General features: G+C 42.4%; 1 protein-coding gene across 1 annotated transcript in view; it reads right to left on the bottom strand.

Moving 5' to 3' along the window:
* ARHGEF26 (Rho guanine nucleotide exchange factor 26) overlaps positions 1–21,754 on the bottom strand; it is a 103,112-nt gene that overhangs the window by 2,834 nt on the left and 78,524 nt on the right. Inside the window, exons 11-13 of the mRNA XM_069975468.1 lie at positions 18,188–18,342; positions 3,704–3,913; positions 487–554 (exon numbers count right to left, since the gene is read on the bottom strand). Coding sequence (XP_069831569.1) covers positions 487–554; positions 3,704–3,913; positions 18,188–18,342 — 433 coding nt within the window. The remainder of the gene's footprint in view (positions 1–486; positions 555–3,703; positions 3,914–18,187; positions 18,343–21,754) is intronic.

The raw sequence follows: 21,754 nt of genomic DNA, 5'->3' as shown, positions 1-21,754 counted from the left end.
GTAATGAATAAAAAAAAAAAATAGTAAAACAATTAGCTACATTAACATTGAAAAAATAAGGAGCAAGACATATAAATACTAGTATTCTACATGAAATACCAGTTCTGGAGCAACATTTCAGTGCTGTGTTGGTTCTCTGTGCTGTATGTATACATTAACAGCTGGGTGTTAGCATTCACATTATCAAGGATGGCATATCCATATACAGTCAGCATTGATTGGTGTCAATTGTGTAGCGCTATGTCCTATTGCAATTATACATTTTAGGTTAAGTTCACAATGTTATTTTAATGTGTACAGAGAAGCTGCTGTAACAAAAGACTAAGGTATCTCCCTAGAACAGAGACCACTTCAATAGAACATGTGTTCACCAAAAGGTCTGTATGTTATATATAAGTCTGCAGCATCAAGCATGCAATTAAAGTGCAGTTTTCCATAAGCACAGCAGGGGGGCAGTGTGGGACAGTAAGAGAAAGTGAAACTTACTGGTTCTATCCGTGCAGGCTTTTTCTGTGCTCTGACCCAGTGCTGTGATCCAGCGTGCTCGGTCACTCCTGTAAGACACGTTTGTAATCAAGACTCAATTATCCAACTAAAGCAGAAACAGAGCTAAGAAATAAGCAAATATCAAGCATCAATGCCATTGGTATACAAATGACTGCACTGCTGCAGGATATGTTTTACCAATGGTGGTCTACCTACCACAGTGGAGCACTACTGGCCCCAGTCATCCAGAAACAAACATACTTGCATTATATCCACTGGGTATGTCATCAATTTTTGAGAAGCAGAGGTTCCTTCTGGCACCCCCGTATTAGAAGAAAGGGGTTGCTTGATCTCCAGTTTGACACCCCAGAGAGGAGGAGATAGTAGTTTGTGAGAGTTACATAATCTGTGTTAATATAACAGGAATGTCTCAGATAAGAACATCCCTTTAAATTGTATTGCAGCATTTGAAATCCCTCAGTGGTATAAGCCAACATTTATACAACACTGTGCACACACTCACAGTGTGAGGCCACAGACATAGACCCCCAACTCCATCCAAGGGCTGTATGTGCAATCACATGACCTGTACATGACAGTAATTATTTATTTCCCTGTGCTGGTGGGGCACTAACCACTTATTGCTGCAGCCCCAATACTACCCTATACATATACTGTATATACATTATCCATTAGGAGAATGGTCAGCACTGGTCCAGCTGTTGCATTGTGTTCTCCATCATCCATAATACATATACTTTACTATAAATAAATAGACTGTGATTGTTCCCAAAATTTCCTGTGATAAAGATTTTATTTGAAGCTTCACTGAAATATTTACTGGATTGAATGTCTTATGGCTGAGGACGATGATATACTTGTACAGGTTCCCACTCCCTGGTTTATGACAAGTTATCAGATGGTATCACTCAGGTAAACAGTTTCATTTCTGCCCCCTATGGGTAAAACCTTATACGTAGTGTATAAAAGTGAAAGTGGCAGAATAGACAGTCTGGGGCTATGGTCACATGGAGTATGAGACCAGCCGTTCCATGACCAGAACTTAGCGGCGCTAAAGATCTTCCGGCTGGTACTGCAGTACCGGCCGGGATGATCTTTTCTGAGACCGGCCGTTCTGTGATCCGGCCGGTACTGCAGTACCAGCCGGATGATCTTTAGCGCCGCTAAATTCTGATGGGGGTGCGTCCGTGCATGCCCGCATCAGAACTCTCCACTACACACTATGGAGCGTGCAGCCAGAGCCGCTCGCTCCATAGTTTGCACTGACAGGGTTTTCTGACATGTCAGTTTTCTACGGCATCGCTAGGGATCCCGACTATGTGTATACACTCCGACCGGGATTCCCTCAGCCTGCTGTTGTAACAACGGCCGTGATTTCTGCGGAACTTACGTAGTGTGAACATAGCCTAAATATGCACCAGATTTACCAACTACGCAACGGTGTAAATTCTGGTGCATTTTAGTCTACGATTGTCCTGTCTTAGGGTCCATACATGCAGAAAGATCATCTGACAGATTATCTGCCAAAGATTTGAAGCCAAAGCCAAGAATGGATTTAAAAAGAGGAGAAATCTCAGGCTTTCCTTTATGACCTCATCTCTGATTATAGTCTGTTTCTGGCTTTGGCTTAAAATCTTTGGCAGATAATCTGTCAGATAATCTTTTCGTGTAAATAGACCCTAAATGTGTGGTGGTGGTGGGGGGATACAAAGATATAGAAAAGACAGACGTGGATGGAGCACATACTGGGCAGCCGTCTTATGTGCCGTAGAAAGCAAATGTTGTAGCTGGAGAACCTATCATACCATGATAGCAGAGGTGATAAGTCTACAACACTTAGAATTTACTGACACTTTGTCATTAACAATCCATCTGCACCAGGGAGCCCTGTGGTTAAGTGCAGGGAGTGAAGTGATGGAAAGCAGATACCTGGAGGAACACCGAGAGATGAAAACAGCTCTCTGTCCTATAAAAGTCCAAGGATACAAAGAATCTGCTCCCTACCAGTCCCTATAGAAATAGACACTCTCACTATGGCTGGGATCTCAGCGCTGAGGTTGTAATGCTATTCACTATGTCTATTATGTGTCATAGAAATAGAAACTATTGTATCTGACAATAACTATTACCACTACCGATGTAGCATGTAAATGTAATGACCAGGAAGAATGACAGAACAAGCAATATATTAAAAAAAAATTAGCTCTGTGACTAGGCGTAACAATGTGGATGGCGAGTATATTCCATGCATAAACTGAGCCATTAGCTTTATCCTGCAGGTGAAAACCCCATCAAGTGCTTGGCTGCCTTAAGACAATGAGGCCAATACCTGTGACACCTCCTAGCAAAGTGCAGACATGTAGAATTAGGCATGCAATACATATGGCGCCTACAGTATGTAAGAGCTGCTAATGAAGATGAGAGTGATGCTTGTGCGTGAACCTGAGCGTTGTGGCCTGCAGCAGTGATATAGCAAGACAAGTGCAGTGCTAGGACAAAAGTGAGAGACAGCCAAGGGTTGTTGGAGATGACTGTCCCTGAAGCTGTCAGGGCTGCTGACCGGGCCATTGTTAGAGGTGTTACCATGGGATTACCACCAACTGTGAATGACTGAGACTGGCAGCTTCTGCGTGACAGGTGAATGGTGCAAAAAAGAAGTTAGAGAGATTTTGAGGACTGAAATTTGATGATTAAAGGGATTATCCAGGCTAAACATAGCTGCTTTCTCTAGAAACAGCGCCACTTCTGTGTGGAATTGCAGCTCAGTTCAATTGATCCAAGTTATAATAACACACACAACCTTAAGACAGTTGTTTTTTTTATTTTTTATTTTTTTTAAAGAAAGCAGCTATGTTTTTCCAGGCCTGATGACCCCTTTTGATGATGGCTTTTGGCTTCTTTCTGCCCTGTCAGACAGCAGCAGTAGTAACGGCAGGAGGTGACACCAACTTGACTGTCACATCCATCTCTTCTGAAGTAGCTCCCCCAACAGCGATCTGATTGTGGGGTCTGGCTGCTGAAATCCCCAATAATCAGCTGTTATCAATATTAGATGGCACCCGAAACCTATAATGATAATACTAATAACACTACATATGAGCACCATGACCATCAGTATACAAGACTACTAAGCACATAATTGGAGCATAACACTCCACTGATAAGTCATGCAATGCTGTAACAGATCTTTACTTACAGGGTCTCTGCTCCCAACAACATCTCGACTTCTTCCCCGGCATAATTGCTTCGGATGGTGAGTGTGAACAGGTGGTTTGCTGTGCTCTGTCTTGAGTAAAGGATGGGTGTGCTGTTCTTTAAAGGAGAAGATGATAGATCTTCATTGTCATACGGCTCAACATGGAGCTGGTCCAGCATAGAATAGTCTGTCACATTGTAGCTCTCATCACTGAAAAAAAAAAATCCAAAATTTATGAATCAGTGCCTTACAATGACGAATACCATGGAACCTATATGACCCCAAATCTGACCCACTGGAAGCAGATACTGGATACCCTATCCCAGTGTTACTACCACTTTGGTTTCTTTATACTCACCAGTTATAATTATCTGTTTACATTGTAATTTGATTTTAAAGGGGTTATTCAGGATTAGAGGATTAGAAAAAGCACAGCTACTTTCTTGCAAAAACAGCACCACCCCTGTCATCAGCCTGTGTTTGATATTTCAATTCTTCTCTATTCACTTTAATAGAACCACACCCAAACTGGTGCTGCTTTTTCTCCAAAGCATCCATGTTTAACTGAGCCTGGCTAACCCCTTTAATGTTTTATTACATATCTCAAGCACTTCTGCTATAATTGCCCATAGACTGTACGAGCCATTACTAGACTTTGCAATCTGATCACTAGAGGTCCAAGCAATGAGACCCCCAACCATTCACCACGATAGTATGTCATGTCTATTGCTGGTATACTCCTTAATGAATGGATATCAGTTAAAGCGTTACCGATATTTGTTAATATAGTGCGGCTATCAGGACAGGATACATAGGCGAAAGGAAAGGTGAAGACCAGTTGTGCTATTCCGGGAGCATTTAACATGAGGTCATTACCTGTTTACTGTTTAAGACACAGATAGGAAACACATTGGAAGGAAATCAAAACACTAACATGAAATTCACTGTAACATCTGCGATTCCTGAGCCGCTGCCAACTACTAAAGGGTGAGTGCTCTTTCATATAAACACCACACAATGTGGAGGAGACAGGCAGCTTAGCTCAGGGACCCTTGTCAGTCAAACTTCTCTCCTACTTGGGAATGTAATTTACTTCAACTCAAGGCAATAGAAGGAATGATGTAAAATACCACGTTCTGGAAAGTAGTGTACACGCACGCACAACTCTGCTGCTACTTTAGACTTGCTAGTAAAATAAACTTCCTCCCTGCTGCTTTTATGAAGCGGAGGAAGAGAGTAATACTGTAGGTAAGGAGTGCTCAGTAAATGCAGAACTTCCTTCATACAGCAGGGATACGGGATATACATGGGTATTCTTGGTACTTGGTGCAGGTGTCAATATCCCTCTGATAAACGAGTTGGTTGCAGGAGATTTGGAAAATGATATTTGGCTTAGGCTGGGTTCACACTAGGTTTTCTTCATCTGTTTTCACCAAAAAAAATGGAGGATAAAACATGCATTTGTGTGCATCCGTTTTTTTTTTTTTTTTCATTGACTTACATTATGTGGTCGAACAAGTTTTTTGTGTACGTTACAAAAACGGATGCGTTTTGATACTTTTTTTTTATAATGAAATTCAATGTGGAAAAAACAAATCAAAACGGATGCACTTAAATGCGTTTGTTTTTTTTTGTTTTTTTGCCAAAATTAATTTTAAAAAAGTAGTGTGAACCCAGCCTAATGCACAAACCTGTTATATTGAAAACCTGAGGCTACAGCTATGATTTGATATTCCTCCAAACTATCTCTAGTGTCCTCTTATGTGACAGACAGGTCCAACTGCACAGTCTATCACAATGTAAGGATATACCAAATGTCTCAAAAATTTATCAAAGAAACATTTCAAAAGGTTTTTCAGGGAGGAGTAAAAATGGGAAAGGTATGTGCGCAGCGTACATGACTCCACGTCACATGACCTAGATCGACTTAAATGTAAATCTAAGTGGTCTGTCTATGTCTCAGAGGAGCGCACATTTTTTTTTGTTTTTTTTTTTAATGACAGGTTCCCTGTCATTATGAGTTGTAGCTGATCTAATGGGTGGAAGCTAGCCTTTATAATGGCTCCCATACACTGCACACATACAGAAGTGATCTTGCTCTCCTCTATCTCTATTGCACACTCACAGAAGCAGCAGTCTGGAGGACATTATAAAGCAGCACTGAGCAGTATAAGCTGTAAGTCTAGCACAGGGTGAGGTATAACACTTGTTAGAACTTTTTTCATTGTCCCTGTTTGTCTCTTTGCCTTTGTCTCTCTCCTGCCACCGCCCCCCTTCCTTTTTCCCTTCCACATATACAAGTAGCATGAAACCTTAGTGAGATAATCTGTCTGGAGACAGATTTTAAAAGGGGGAGAAAGGGAGGAAAAGGGGAGCAGAGACATCTTTCTCTAATAAGATATATTAAAATGTTTATTATATTTGCTGGTACTAGTGACCATTTAATCCCATCAACCCCTGCTATGTCCTTCCTGTACTAAAACCTGTATGCAATATTAATTACCCAAGTGGCTTATATAATCACTTACCCCAATATCACCCTACGCTTTCTTCATGTGCCTTTGGCTGTCTGGCTGCACTTTAGTTTACAGTTCACTAGAATTTATAAATCCCTTTCCATCTCATTTCTGTGTCCCATATGTATTAGTAGCAGATTTGTTATCACACCCCAAGTGCTGAACCTAACATTTCTTTATATGTCTCCACCCAAGTTTCCAAATTTGCCCAAATACCTCAGTAGTATTATATTACTCCGCTGTGTAAAATACCTTACATAGTTCAGTGATGACTGCCAACACGAACATTTCGTTCACGGTTGTAAATAATTATATTGAAAAGAACAGGGCCCAATAATATCTCATGTGACCTATTCTGGATCTGTTACCAAATTCATTGCATTGTTAAGTTAAATAAGCCCAAAGCTGAAATAATGATCCTATACCTCAAGTGGGAGTTCTGTTACACAGTATGTAGTAGTGATGGATGTACAATACAAACCACTAGACTGGCTGTCTATACACTGCTGAAGGCTGTAGGCAATAATGTCGGGAAACAAAACTTGTAACAGGCTGGAACCATTTGTACAGGTATTATCCTTTTTGGTATAGGTATAGTAGGGCAAATAGAACACTAGACCCTGCAATCTGCACCCCTTAAAAATGCACAAAGATGTCTGGCCAGAAAAATCTGGCCGTACACATTACGCCATGTGCATGCATGCTCCCTTATTCATGTCAATAGGGAGAGAGCAATAAGAAGCAGATTTAGCTCATAAAAGGGGATATCCAGCAGAAGAAGGCTTTTGATTTATGCCTGTGGTTACAAAGAGCCTATACTTAACTCTCTGCACTCCCTTGGTGTCCTTCTGCAGTGTCTCCAGGTCTTCTTGCTGACCGCAGCCACTGCTACTTTCAAGATGGACTCATCTCGGGAGTGATAGCTACACAGCCAATCACTGATTGAGACAGGACAGCATGGCTGCCAGTCATTGGCTGAGAAGACAGTCACTGCTGAGACAAGTTTGTCTCAGAAGTGGCAGCAGTCAATGAAGGGGACCTGGAGACACCGCAGTAGGGGACATCAAGGGAGTGCGAGGTAAGCATAGGCTCTTTATTGTTTTCTACGTTACAACAGGCATATATCCATAGGCATAAGCATAGGCACTTAAGCTGCCCAGTACTAGAGTTAGTGATGGACAGGGTTATCCCTGAAGCTGTCCAGGACTTTCTCTAGTCCATGTACATGAACATACATGTCAGCCTGCCAGTGGAAACCAACAAGTAACCAACTCCTCCTGTGACGATCTCTGCACTTCGAGAACAGCACTGAAGAATCTACTGAGCTGAAGTGATCTATGATCTATTCTGACATATCTGTGGACTCTCACAAACACACTAGCCCAAAATGTCTTGGAAACTAAGTCAGGAACTATATCAAATAGGCCTATGAGCCGCATGTGCTTACAGAGAAGCTTTGTAGCCACTGTGGTAATCTAATAACACTTCATTCATTATCATTGGGTTGCATTTTATTCTGACAATGAATAGATTCCAGCAGGTAATAAAGAATCCTAAAAGCCCATTGGTAAAGCTTTGCGGCTAGGATACATAGTGAGTCATAATATATACGTTTGTTTACATTTCCTGGATACTGTAAATATACTTAACACGCTATAAATGAATCACTAAAGAGGAAAAAAAATTCTCCTTACTGCATGTACTATTTCAGCAATGGGGAACCTACTGGCCTCCAGCTGTTGTACAACTACAATTCCCATCATGCCTGTCCAACTATGATGAAAATTGTAGTTTGGCAACAGCTGGAGGCCAGTAGGCTCCCCATCCTTATCTACTTACTTTTGTACACTATAATACAGGGATAGGGAACCTTGGCTCTCCAGCTGTTGCAAACTTACAATTCCCAGGCATGATGGGAGTGGTAGTTTTGCAACAGCTGGAGGGCCAAAGGTTCCCCTGCTTTTCAGTAAATAAAATCATCTTGTTATATGTGTATCATACTTTGATGGTAAACAGAAGGCTAGGATAATATAGATACTATTACATAGGTTTACAGGGATCTTGTACAACCAGCAGGGCAAGTTAGTATCATGATTTATCATATCAAACCTATTGTACAGCAGGCTGGGTAACGTGTGCATACTATTACTTACAGTATATGACAATGCATAAGCAGCCTGCATATAAGCGTGTGTGTTAATAATACACGTGTAGATGTCCATTTAGCAGGTGACTTTGGGATTAAACATCTAGGGCTACTTTGTACACTGCAGTCACACTCACAGTGTAGTAAGAAGCAATGGAAATACTACAGCAAAAGATATAAAACCTCACCAAGAAGATATTTACATGGATCACTTATCCATAAAAACGTTAAAGTTTAGAGGTTTCCGTTATTGGGGCCGGTTGAACATAGCAGGAGAAGCGGACAGAGGTTCAGACCGATCTGCAGTCTATAAAGCACTAGCTGCATTACGCTAGCAATGGTGGGGGACTCGAAGTCTAAATTCCTATGAATAAAAACATCTAATATGATGCTAGGACAATGGCCCCTAACTGGCTGATGGTGGTCTAAATCTAGACTGTGCAGAACTGCCAGCAGAGAGGAGGACAGTGTGTACACCAATGCTTTTATGATGGCAGGGCTGCCTTCAAGCGTGGCACTACTGGCTTGGAAGACACGTGTGGTGACACATGCAGGGTCTTGATACACCCCAGCATTAGAACGTTGTGTGAGGTGGTGACTAAAAGGGTGGAGGTCTCAGAAAGAGCAAGTTGTCTTTTTTTCAAGTCTGATATCTGAATAACTTTATAAGTGTGGTCTAGGATCTGAATTAGTTGGAAGATCTGATCTGGGGTCTGAATCAGTTTAGGGGTCTGGGATTTTTTTTTACTTGTTTTCCTTCTAGCAAAAAATCTAGAAATTTCGCCTTATGGAACGCCAGATTCCATAGGTGGTCTACCAATCAATAAATTTACTAATAACAATACATTTTTTAGGACTTGTTTTGGGGAAAATTGTAAAAAGGTGCTTGCTTGTTTGTTTTCCATTTTTTTCATGTTCTAAGGTTTACCTAAAAAAATCTTGTAATTCTTCTGCACGTAGCAATTCAAATCTATATAGTGATAATCAACCAGGCAAAGCAGTTTTTAGCAAAGGTGCTAGAACGGAGGCCAGTGACTGGCTAAGTGGACACTTCCAGTGTGGCTGATGCATCACAGGAAACAGGAATTAGCATTGAGCTCTGCAGATCGGGAGACGTTTGATCGATAACTGTGGGAGATCAAGGCAGGTATGTCTTCTTTTTTTGGATTTACATCAACTTTTTCTGGGTCTGGGCAACTTTAATAAAGAGGCCAACGCTATTAGCATGCAGAGGATTTACTGCTATTTATTTACAATAGAAAGAAGCAATCTGTGCATCATCTAGTGAGTATTAACTCCCTTGTTTTCAGGATAAGAAATGAGCTGTGCACATTGAGCAGGCCCATGTGGAGCCATATGTAAGGAAAGCCATAATCTGCAGCCAACAGTCATTATGTCAGTCACCTGTATAAGCTACACTCATAGCAACAACAGGAAACAACACACATGACATTGCTGGTGACAATAACATTCATGTAGTATGTGACCAGACAAGTTCACCAGCTGTTGTGCATTTCATAGAAAGCTGGGTAACAGGAGAGTCTGAGATTACCCGCATGTATCTTTCCCATATGTAACAGTAACAGGTGTGGGCCACAAAATCCAGTAAACAAACCCAAATCCTTCAAATTGGCCAAACGACAATTTGTCAGTATTGAATATTTTTGTACAGGGAAAAGTATGATCGATGGGATGGTCAAAGGCTGCTAATGCGAAAACCATTTACAGACGGAACATGAGAAATATTCATTAGTAAACCTCCCAGGAGGAATGTGTACATTGGAATAATGAGGAGCGCTCACACACAGAACATTCCTGGCACTGCGAGGCACGTTCTGGAGAAACTTCCTCCCATTGTGTCTCATACAGGCATTCCTGTATAACTGCTAGGTAAGTGTAAGGGCACAAATCATCAGACAAGCCTGGTGCCTTCTATAAGCAGTATAGAGATCAGGATAACCAGTCATGCATCAGGCATCCAGTCCACGTGTCACCTGGCACAGCTATGCATGATGTGTCACGTATGAGGTATCATCTAGCAAACGAGCAGCACTCCTCTATCGCTTCCTTTCCCCGAGCTGATGACGGTGTCACTCTTATTAAAAAACAAAGAACTTTTAAGGTAGAGGTTTGGGTGCTTAGACTCCCACCAATCACTAACAAACCTGGAGAAGCACTCAGCTAAGTGCCTCCATCTCTATCATCCCCTTGTTGTAAAATAAAGATTATACAGAAAGTCTATTAGGCCGTATTCTGCAGCAAAGGTGCACTTAGAGGGGTTCTCCAGGGTTGTGTCTGCAATTAATAGGGGTCTAATCATCCCAGCCTTGATCAATAAAAACTATTGACATTTCTTTACGTCATCACAAAAGTTATCTTTTCAATGACTGTAACACTTTAAAGGTGCTCTTAACAAATTACCACTTTAACATTAACGCTCTGTACTTGTAAATTATAGATGTGTTAAATGCACACATATACACATGAACAAACAATAAAAGCAAGTGTCAGGGCAGAAGCCATGGTAGTAAATACGGTATGTATTGTGCTGAATATACCTGAAGCAACTGTTGGGAGTGTTTAACTTTTTTTTTTTTGTCTCAGGCCGGGTTCACACTGCGTTTTTTGCTGTGCGTTTAACGGATGCAAAAAACAGATTGAAAAATGGATGCATTTGTGTGCATCCATTTTGATCCGTTTTTCCATCGACTTCCATGATAAAAAAACCCAAAAACAAACGGCTCAAAAAGCATCCTTTTTTTAAGTACAGAAAAATAGGTCAGCTACGTTTTTGTGTACATAAAAAGGATGCGTTTTGGTCCTTTTTTTTTTTTTTTTTTTAATAATAGAAGTCAATGGAAAAACAGATGCAGACAAATGCTTCAGTTTTTTTGCAAAAACGGATGAGAAAAATGGATTGCAAAAACATAGTGTTAATCCAGCCTTATTAGTTTTTCTAATTAAAAGAAAATACATAATGTATTTACATAAATCACTGCTTTTTGCCTCCCAATCAAGTCCTGAAATTCATTACAGTACAGCTTATCTTCCCCAGTGCCATTTCCAATAAACAAGTATAAACATGTCCTCTTAGAAGTGACATTTTATCAGCTGCTCTCTGGTACCAGATCTGTCTCCATGCAGCTGCACACAGGTAGCATTCCAGGGCATTGTCTCATTCCTGGAGCCATTCCAGCCTTTAATGTCCAGCTGCATTTTGTCAAATATATCTGTTCTCCAAAAGGCACAAAGCCAAAAATCCCAGCAGCTTACTGGAATCCCATAGGAATGAAGCAAAGGAAGAGAAAGCTGGACAGCGAATAACCAAAATACTACAAATATAGATATATTTACATTTCATTGGGAAAAACTGCTAAATATACATTATTCCCATAGTGGACAGAATGTAAGGGCTCAGCTACACGGCTGTAATGTGAAGGAATTAGATGATTGTAAGTACACCAGATGCCTGCTAGTCCACCCTTCTGCTATTCTTTACACTGCAGCGCTGTTCTTTGCATGAACACTTAGGAGGGCTCTTCTAAGCCTTTCACATTTGTTTTCTTGTGCATTTTTCACAATCTGATTTTACTCTCTGTTACATTTTAGACACATTTAGTTACTTTTCCCTTTTTAGGCATATTTATTACACTCAACTTTTAAAAAGTAAATAATTTGCACAACTCTATGACTAAAAAAATGCCCTGTAAAAGGGATGAAGTGCAATTCTGGAAATTGTGTGTGTATTGTTCTTGTGGCATGGTAGTGATGGTTTGTGCAGCACCACTAGAACCATGAGTGATGGTCTTGCTCAAACAGGGGCGTCACCATTTTTTTTCTTTAAGCCGGGTCTGCATCACATTATTTGTAACTTTATTGCACTCACAAATGCTTCATGGCAATACAACATAATATAACTACTGCAGCTGGGTGGCAGATCCATGTGCACATGGAGGCACACAGAGACCCTATGGATCCACACTATAAATCTGTAGCCACTATGCATGGTGTCTTCATATGGGGTCATACTATAGCTATATTCTCCTCCCAGAGCAATGACTGCAGGAAAAATATCAGATATCAGATGGAGCATACAACAAATCACTGTGAACACACTCTGTATGACTTTGTATTAGATCGGAGGCCCTGCAGAGTGCTATGGGTGCCATAATACAACTCCTTTGTGTGCATGACCTCTGACACTTTTTCTTTTTCACTACTTAAAATATAGGTGTTAAACCTGCAAAATATACAGAATCAATAAACATTTACTAAGCCCACCCACAAAATAGTACATGTAGGGTTAACACTGTAAGATGACACTAAAGCAATCTATTTTATGGGTGGTTTCTGTACTGTGTGTTGGTTGAGATAATCACAGTCAATACAAAACCACTGGATGAAGCTGCGGCTTGGAAACATCAGTCCGTCATCTCTAGTTTCCTCTGAGGAATTGGCTCATAAATAGTTTATGGGGGGGAAATCATACTTTATTGTGTTGGGTGGCGTTGTGTCGCCAGGAAAGCCGACATACTTCCTCTGATGAAAACATCAAGTTATTTGACAGCATTTATCAGATTGTCATAAGAGATCTCTGAGCGCTTCCTAAGAATATGACCCGAATGACTGGGAAGGACTGTAGTTATCTACCTATATGGCACTTCTACATCCAGCTTTCTTTTATACACTAAGGGCCACATGTATCATCCGGCGGACGGATGATTTTTGGCGGAAAGTGCCGATTTGCGTATTATTTTATACGCAAATGGCCGATTTGCGAATAAAATAATCGCAAATCGGCACTTTCCGCCGAGTACGCCAGGGGGCGGAAAGGGGGCGGAAAGTAGGCGGGAAGTGGGCGGAACGGAGGGCGCGGACTCAGAGTCCGCGCGATTTATCATCCGTTCCGCCCAATTCTACGCCGAAAACCTACTCCAGTACTCAGCTGGCGTAGGTTTTCGGCGGTGCGCACCGGCGCGCACAGGATTTATGTACAGGCAGTCCGCCTTTACATAAATCTCCGTACCGCCGGAGCTGCGGGGGCATTTTTAAGTCCGGCGTAAAAAACGCCGGACTTAATAAATGCCTCCCTAAGTCTGTAGTAGATTGGAACTGTGTTATAGGTAGTTCTCCAATTTACTTACATTACTTACATAGCTGCCAGAAAACAAAGTCTATTTCTCCACCACATATTTGAAATACACATTGCAGTATATAATGCAGCCATGACTTCTCTGCTTAGGCTCAGGACGCCTCCTAGAAATGAAATGCCTTGGAATACAACAGGGGTATAGCAGACACACGTGGCTCTTGGGCATCTTCATGTAAGCACTGCACTCCTGTCTAATGTCAGAGCTGTAGGTATGTACAGAACAAAATTGTACAAAGAAGTGACTGGGGTATTTTGGTGATGCAAGGGTGAACATACCCTAATGAAGCGGATAAGGAATCTTTGGCCCTCCAGCTGTTGCAAAACTACCCTCCCAACATGCCTGGACAGCCAAGGTTAAATGGGTGGTGTCACAAAGAAAACTAGGCCTATAGTGATGCATTATGTTGAATCAAACATATTCCAAATTTTTTAAAAATGTATCATTAAAAACATATACTCACTAATACCCCCATGTGCTTAGTTTTATAACCTGTTGCCCTTGGTAATGACCCACCTGGTATTCTGTTTCTTGGGACGCTCATGCTCAGTTTAATCCTAGTCACATGATCTGTCCCATTAGTACTAACAGTTGGTTTTCACCATGAATCTAACTTGTTGATAGCCCCTATTGTGCATGTGGCACCCAGGAGAAAGGGAATGTCTCTTACCTTCCTCCTCTATACAATGAAAAGGTGGGAATGTCTATATAGATCTGTATCAACTGTGTCAAAATTACAGTTAAGTTTTATTGTAAATACATATTTTTCAGTAGGGCTTTTGGCCCTATGTGTTTGTTTTTTTTTTTATTTTACCTTCCTCCTCTGCGCTGTTCCCGTGCTGTTAGTAGTTGAATTCCCAGCTGGCGTACTGCCCACTGCATTGATTACCATTATTATTAGAAGGAGCGGGCCAGCTGTGGGTGGGGCAGTGCTCCTAACGGTGCTCCAGGCCGAGGATTACACTAATCGGAATGGCGCCGAGGAGGAGGTAAGAGACTTACCTTCCTCCTTGGTGCCCTGTGCTCAACATATAGGAGGCAGGTCACATTCAGATTCGTCTAACCTGCTGATAATACCACTTAAGGGTACAAACACACACAACAGATCTGCAGTGGATTTTTTGCTGCAAATCCCTGTTCTCTAATGTCTATGGGCAGACATACTGGCAGCAGGACTGAAATCATGCTGCGAGTATGTTGGGAAACTGCCCCATTAACACCCCCCCGCCGGCCGGAGCATATACTGTACCTGGCAGGGCAGCACGCTGGCTGGCTGAACGGGACATCTAGCTGGGAACCCCACGGGCCGGGAGCCACCCAGATGACTACCTGCCCTCCTCTGCCTGCTGCGCGCCCAGGGTATATAGCTGCTGCTGCAGCCGTGGCTGATACGTGCCGCAAACTGCACGGCAGCTTTACACAGTGATTCAGGGCACCAACTCAGCCCTAACAGCTGGAGAGCCAAAGGTTCCCCATCCTTGCCCTGATGTGTTAGAAGGTAGCCTCATGTTATATATGACAAGTCCTTAGTTACCTAGATACATTTGGCAGCAGTTATTCCACTCTCTTCACTGAAGTAAACAGACTCTAATGCAGTATACAAGTAAAGTTGTGTTTATAACAATACACTTGTAACCATTCTGCCTGGTTGCAGATAAAGAATAAGAAATATATCCAAACAAATAAAAAATAAAAACCCAAACAACTTCACGCAACGTGTAATCCATTAAAAAAGAGAAGCCAGCAAATATATTATTATCATCATAGCAGTATAAAGAATGTTGTTGCTGTTAAGAGAACAAGCTGACCGGAGCTGAGACAATACAGATAAATGTACAAGGTCACCAAAAACTCAAAACATATAGTAATGAACACGCTATATAAGTATAGGCTTGAAGGTTATTGTGATAAAACCAGGAATAGTTAACATTTCCCAGGTTACCCTGCTGATATCCGGTACCCGAGATGCCACCTACACTAATAATAGCGTTTGTCAAAGTCAGAGAAGTCCTCCAATTATATGGGCATGACGTACCCTTATGCAGTCCTGTTTATGATGGTATGGACATACTTTTTTGTATCTCTAGTACTGTAAATTCCCTCACCCCTACTTGCAATAATATCATCCATACTGGCTGTAGCCCAGCTTCCCCATATACAAATGTAACTTAGAAAAAACTGGAGAACATATTTATGGGCCAGTTTCTCATTTTGCTCTTTAACCCCATGATTGGTTATGTATCTCATAGTTTAGATTATCAGTATAAAAGCTATAGGGTCATAGGGTGTTTTCTTAATCAGAAATGTTTTCTTCCCTTTCACACATACAGATTGCAAGGAAAGAAGAGGAGGGCTGCCCGTGGCCTCTTCCTGTAAACAGCAACCAGGAAGGTCTGGGACCAAGCTCCAGCTTAAAGATTTCCAATAAGACTTGTTGAGAAAGATTGATTTGTTTATGCTGTAAATGTGCTTTTGGCTTTGTAACATTCCTGGAAATGGAAAATGGACATATTCAACATTACAGGCCATGAGTGGAGAAATGTTCATAAATCTCTTTAATATCTATGATCTTGGCTGTCATCTTTTAGAAATCACTCCAATTCTTTAAAGAAAGAATATGTTATGAATTATTCTCTCGCGTTCATAAAATGAACAATTGAAACAGTAGAGCTGATTCTTACTACTGCTGTCCTGGTGATGGCAGAGTTCCCATGAACCCAAGAGGATTGCTCACCCACTGCAGTCACAAGTGGTGTTCATAAGTACAGCTGAGGTCATGATTTTCCATACACCTTATCCACATTCATTATAATGCAAAACGTGTCATGTACAGATATCCTACACAGCTTGCTAACACTAGAGTGACCTCTGTGGAGGGGAGAATATGAGTTTTATGAAGTCAACCTAAGTGTATGTAAACGTATGACTTTCACTATCATATGGAAATGGCACTATACATTGGCAGCAAGATATTCTTGATACCAAATATACATAATACTCAACTTATGGTGAACGCAGGGGTAGCTGAAATAAAGCTTATATATTTTATGTCTAATTTCTACTAAATCACTATAGTCCTATGCTGAGCTAGAGATTTTAGATGTCTGCGTTCTTGCCATTCATGGTTGGACTGAAAAAGTTGTTGTTCTGGATGTTAAAGAGATGATCAGGAGAGAAGAAAAGCTCTTCTACTCTCCAGAGCTATACCTCCCTCCAATTGTCTCTGCTGATAACTGATGCAGACAAGGGGGTGGGGCATGTTGCAGGCATTGCATGCAGGTGAAACCACACCTCCACTTACTGTCCAATAGCTGCCTGATGTCACTGCAACATTGGTAACATTGGGCAGCCAATTGCCTGCAACATGCTGCCCACCAGCAGAGAAGAGAAGGTCAGAGGGAAGAAGTGGAGAGCAGAAGAGGTAAGAATTTTTGCTCTCCAGATATCTCCTTTAACCTGTCAATTCTTTCAATGGAGAGCAGCAGGGAGCAGAGGCACCCTATACTTAAAATTGAGACACTGAGGGAGGCAGAATTCCAAGCGGAGTCCGCGACTGGGATTCCGCTTGTAATTTCTACCTCTTTTCCTCAGTGTGAATGCACCCTTAAGGTGAAACAATTAACTGGCACATCGATGTGCTTCCAACGATTGTTATCTTCCCATTTCTGTGACCTCGGCTTAGCAAGCCCTGTGGTGCACATCTATGGTCTGTAATGAACATGCCTGCCATGAATTATCACACTTTAAAGTTAATGATTATGAAGAAACAATCCCCTTCAATTGTCATCCATCCACTCTAAATAGTACATGGCAAATACTATCAAGGAATGAAGGATTAAAACCTTAATAGTTTCTGGCCCCTGAGCATTTCCCTTGTTATTAGATACTATTAAAAGATTATCTATAGCAAATACCAGATGAGCTCAAGGGATGAGTCTCTTTTCCTGAAGCAAGAAATGCTATGAATGCTCTAAAATACCTAAATATTTTCTTCTCCTCTTCTTATAATCTACATTACTTTCTTTATGTATAAAATGAATGCTGGTTACCGGCTCGCTTCTATGTCCCTGTTGTCTGGATACAGGAAATCACATTTTTTACCGGATGTTTGTAACTTCCTGGCATGTTTGGGTCCCTACAGCAGCATTAACAATAGCTTGCCCAGCTAGTTTGTAGAACTGTTTAACACTTGAGGACACTGTAACATTACTTAAAGGATTAAACAGGCAACAAAATGTTGAATGCTATTTGGAGTTTTAGTGTGGTTGAGTTGCAATATAAGACACAACCATGGTAAACAAGTTGTGCTGATTCTAGAAAAAAAAACTGATTCTTATAATCTTAGACAAGTCTTGTTATAATTTCAAAGACTCTATATGTGCTCTTTTTTTAAACCTAATACTAGTGTTTGGGTTCGGTTATGTTCTCCAAGCTCATCTGCTTGGCATTTGACTCCCCACGGTTGGAGAAGTTGAATGCCTATGGTTGTTGTATCCATGTTTTCCATGGCTCCCAATGGCTGCAGTTCGGCTTCTCCACCCAATACTACCAAACACTTCGGTAATAGTTACTTCATTGCAGCAATAAAACATTTTACAGTAGAAAGTAGATAGTAAAGTAACTTTGGCATGAAGTTATTCTACAGATTTCTACATAGAAATGAATAACGTACCTCTTCTTCTTAGTGATAATGAGCACATCATTGAACAGGAAGAAGTAGACCTGCTGTTTTGTTGTCCTCTTGGAGAAAATGCCAGTATCCTCTACATAGGATGCAAGTTCCCCCCTCTTCAATAACCAACGAGAAGACGACACTAAGGGGAATGGCTGTAGAAGATGCAACACATGACATTACTACAGTAATAAACATTCCGTATTTTCATTATATTACTCCTGCAAATAAACGGTACACAATATAAAGTGTAAATGTAGACATCAATATAAAAGCAATACATGATTATGTTAAGAAAAAGGACAACCGCCCACCCCCAAGCTAATTATGAATATCTGACCAGGTTTAATACTTTTTACATCTATCAGCTATAACAAAGGGTTAATGACTACAAAGGGTATAGTAATGGGCCTCTTGGTCCTCAGCCAAACCATGGGACTGGTAGATGCGTGATCAAATGTCTTTAGTCTGTGCCAAGATGCTGAAGGGCAGAGTGCCAACACTGGTAACTCCTTTCCTAAACGAAAGCACTCCGCTCCCTGCAAAGAGTCAACCAAACAGGATGATTCAGATGGGAATAACAAGATAGCTCATCCCCAGCCCAATGTCCCTACTGAAGCAATGGTCAAGCTGTGATGTAATACAGCAGCCTTGTACTCCACTATGGGATATCTAGGCTTTTTATTTTAGAGAGTAACTTTAAGTGAAGATTTGGACCCTTTATTTTACTTTCTTTTTAAAGACTCCATTGTAATAATTATATTAGCAAACTATGACCATTTCCTAATATAATGTTACATGCTCTGCTACTAGGCTGCAGGGGCCAGGGACCACAGAAGCTATGTATGACAGGCAGCTAACCATTCTAGTAACACAACACCGGTACTGTCTGCTTTGTGCTGTACGTAGCTCGGCAGGTGGTCACTGCCTCCATATGATGTATACTGCACATTTTTCAGATGTAATGTAAGAATTCTTGTTTTAGCTGTGGACTCGTGTGGAATCAGGATCACTGTGTTTACATTTTTACTATAAAGAATCCAAAGAATTCCAAATATGAAAATCATGTAAGTTCTCAGTAAAAGCAAGTAAAATACCCATATGTCTACCATAGCCTCCTGCAGACTATAAGGGTATGTTCACACTGATTATTTTCTTGCATGGCGAAATTTTTTACAGCCTATGGCTATATCCATATATTCCTGGCAGCCCTAGGGCTGTATCCAACTTCTCCAGCTGCTGTAAGTGAAATGCCGAGCGTTTCACTTTTAGGTTTGGTATATTTCAGGTTTGGAAATTTTTCATTTGTGAACTTGTCTGAAGAAGGGATCTTGTGAATCCCAAAAGCTCACAGCTCTAACAATTTTTTGTTGGCCAATAAAGGTATCACTCCTAAAATACTTTGATTTCCAGTATTTACCACAATATTAGGTCTGGAAGATTCAGCAAGTTTTCTATTATAGGTAGTGTCTATAATATGTATATAAGATATATTTTGAATATTTAACCATTACTCATACAAAATTATGCCATAACACAGTGATCCCCAACCAATGGCTCAGAAACCCCATGTAGCGAGTGACCCCTTGCTGTGTGGCCCATTCCCAACATATAGACATCTTACTACTTGGTTGGCGTGATATGAATCAGGCATAGGTGGAAAAGTTTTTTAAATTTTACCCACCTAGCAATTCAGGGTTAAAGGGGGTATTCCCCCCAAGAGCTAAAAAAATGTAATGCTCCCAAACCTAGCTGGTCTTACTCACCAAGTCCCTCTGAGTATTTTGAGATGTCTTCCATCTTTCTAGCTGCTGCCGTTCCTGAGTTACAAGTTTTTCTAAAAGCCGATCTATATCCAAGATCGGAAACTACATTTCCCATCATGCAATGCTTATGCCTGATGATGGTGAAGTAGCAGAGCTGAGACAATGAAGGAGATGATGACGGTATAGCAGAGCTGAGATGGCGGTGTCGGTGTAGCAAAGCTGAGTTGGAAGTGACGATGTAGCAGAGCTGAGTTGGGGATGACAATGTAGCAGAGCTGAGTTGGCGGTGACGGTGTAGCAGAGCTGAGTTGGGGATGACAGTGTAGCAGAGCTGAGATGGCGGTGTCGGTGTAGCAAAGCTGATTGGAAGTGACGGTGTAGAAGTGCTGAGTTGGGGATGACAACATAGCAGAGCTGAGTTGGGGATGACAATATAGCAGAGCTGAGTTGGTGGTGACGGTGTAGCAGAGCTGAGTTGGGGATGACAATGTAGCAGAGCTGAGTTGGCGGTGACAGTGTACCAGAGCGGAGTTGGCGGTGACAGTGTAGCAGAGCGGAGTTGGAAGTGACGGTGTAGAAGTGCTGAGTGGGGGATGACAACGTAGCAGAGCTGAGTTGGGGATGACAATGTAGCAGAGCTGAGTTGGTGGTGACGGTGTAGCAGAGCTGAGTTGGGGATGACAATGTAGCAGAGCTGAGTTGGCGGTGACAGTGTAGCAGAGCGGAGTTGGCGGTGATTGTGTAGCAGAGCGGAGTTGGCGGAGACTGTGTAGCAAAGCTGAGTTGGCGGTGACGGTGTAGCAGAGCTGAGTTGGAGGTGACGGTGTAGCAGAGCTGAGTTGGGGGTGACGGTGTAACAGAGTTGAGTTGGGGGTGACGGTGTAACAGAGTTGAGTTGGGGGTGACGGTGTAACAGAGCTGAGTTGGGTGAGACGGTGTAACAGAGCTGAGTTGGGGGTGACGGTGTAACAGAGCTGAGTTGGGGGGACGGTGTAGCAAAGCTAAGTTGGGGACGGTGTAGCAGAGCTGAGTTGGGGGGGGGCGGTGTAGCAGAGTTGAGTTGGGGGGGCGGTGTAGCAGAGCTGAGTTGGGGGGGCGGTGTAGCAGAGCGGGGGGGGGGTGCCACTTGGTGATGTTGCGGTGGAGGGGTTGGGCAGTGATCGTGGGGTCGGGTTCCGCTGGTGATAGGGGGCGGAGCTTGCAGCGGGCGATTGCGAGGGGTGGAGCTTGCCGCGGGGGGCGGAGATTGCCGTGGGTGATCGCGGGGGCGGGGGGTGGATGTGGGGTGGAGCTTGCCGCGGGCGATTGCAGGGGGCGGAGCTTGCCGCAAGCGATCGCAGGGGCGGAGATTGCCGTGGGCGATTGCGGGGGGGGGGGGGCAGAGCTTGCCGCGGGGGGTTGCTGCGGGTGAGTGAGGGATGCCACGGGTGATAGGGGGGGGCGGTTTGTTGTGGGGAAGGGGGCTGTGTGCTCCGGGTGAGTGATGGACGGTGCACGGGGAGGCTCTGGACACAGGGGGTGAGCTCTGGGCTGGGGGTGACCGGGTGGCTGCTGTTAGAGAGGGATGCAGTCACAGCTGCGCTGATCACTGTCTCCCTCTGTAACAGCAGCCACCCCATCAGTGTTCTCAGTCACCTCACTGTGCTGGGACTGAGGACACGTGATGCCGTCTCGGAGGGTCGGGGCCAGGAGCAGGGAGCGTGTCGGGTTGGACTGAGGTCTGATGATTCTATGCAATCCGTGGGGGTGAAAGCAGCTGGATAACAGCAAAACTGTGCAGAATCCATAATAACTTTATATT

Source organism: Dendropsophus ebraccatus, chromosome 6 (genome assembly GCF_027789765.1).
Source record: "Dendropsophus ebraccatus isolate aDenEbr1 chromosome 6, aDenEbr1.pat, whole genome shotgun sequence".
In the NCBI taxonomy this organism is placed as follows: Eukaryota; Metazoa; Chordata; class Amphibia; order Anura; family Hylidae; genus Dendropsophus; species Dendropsophus ebraccatus.
This window is presented reverse-complemented; position numbering and strand designations above follow the sequence as displayed.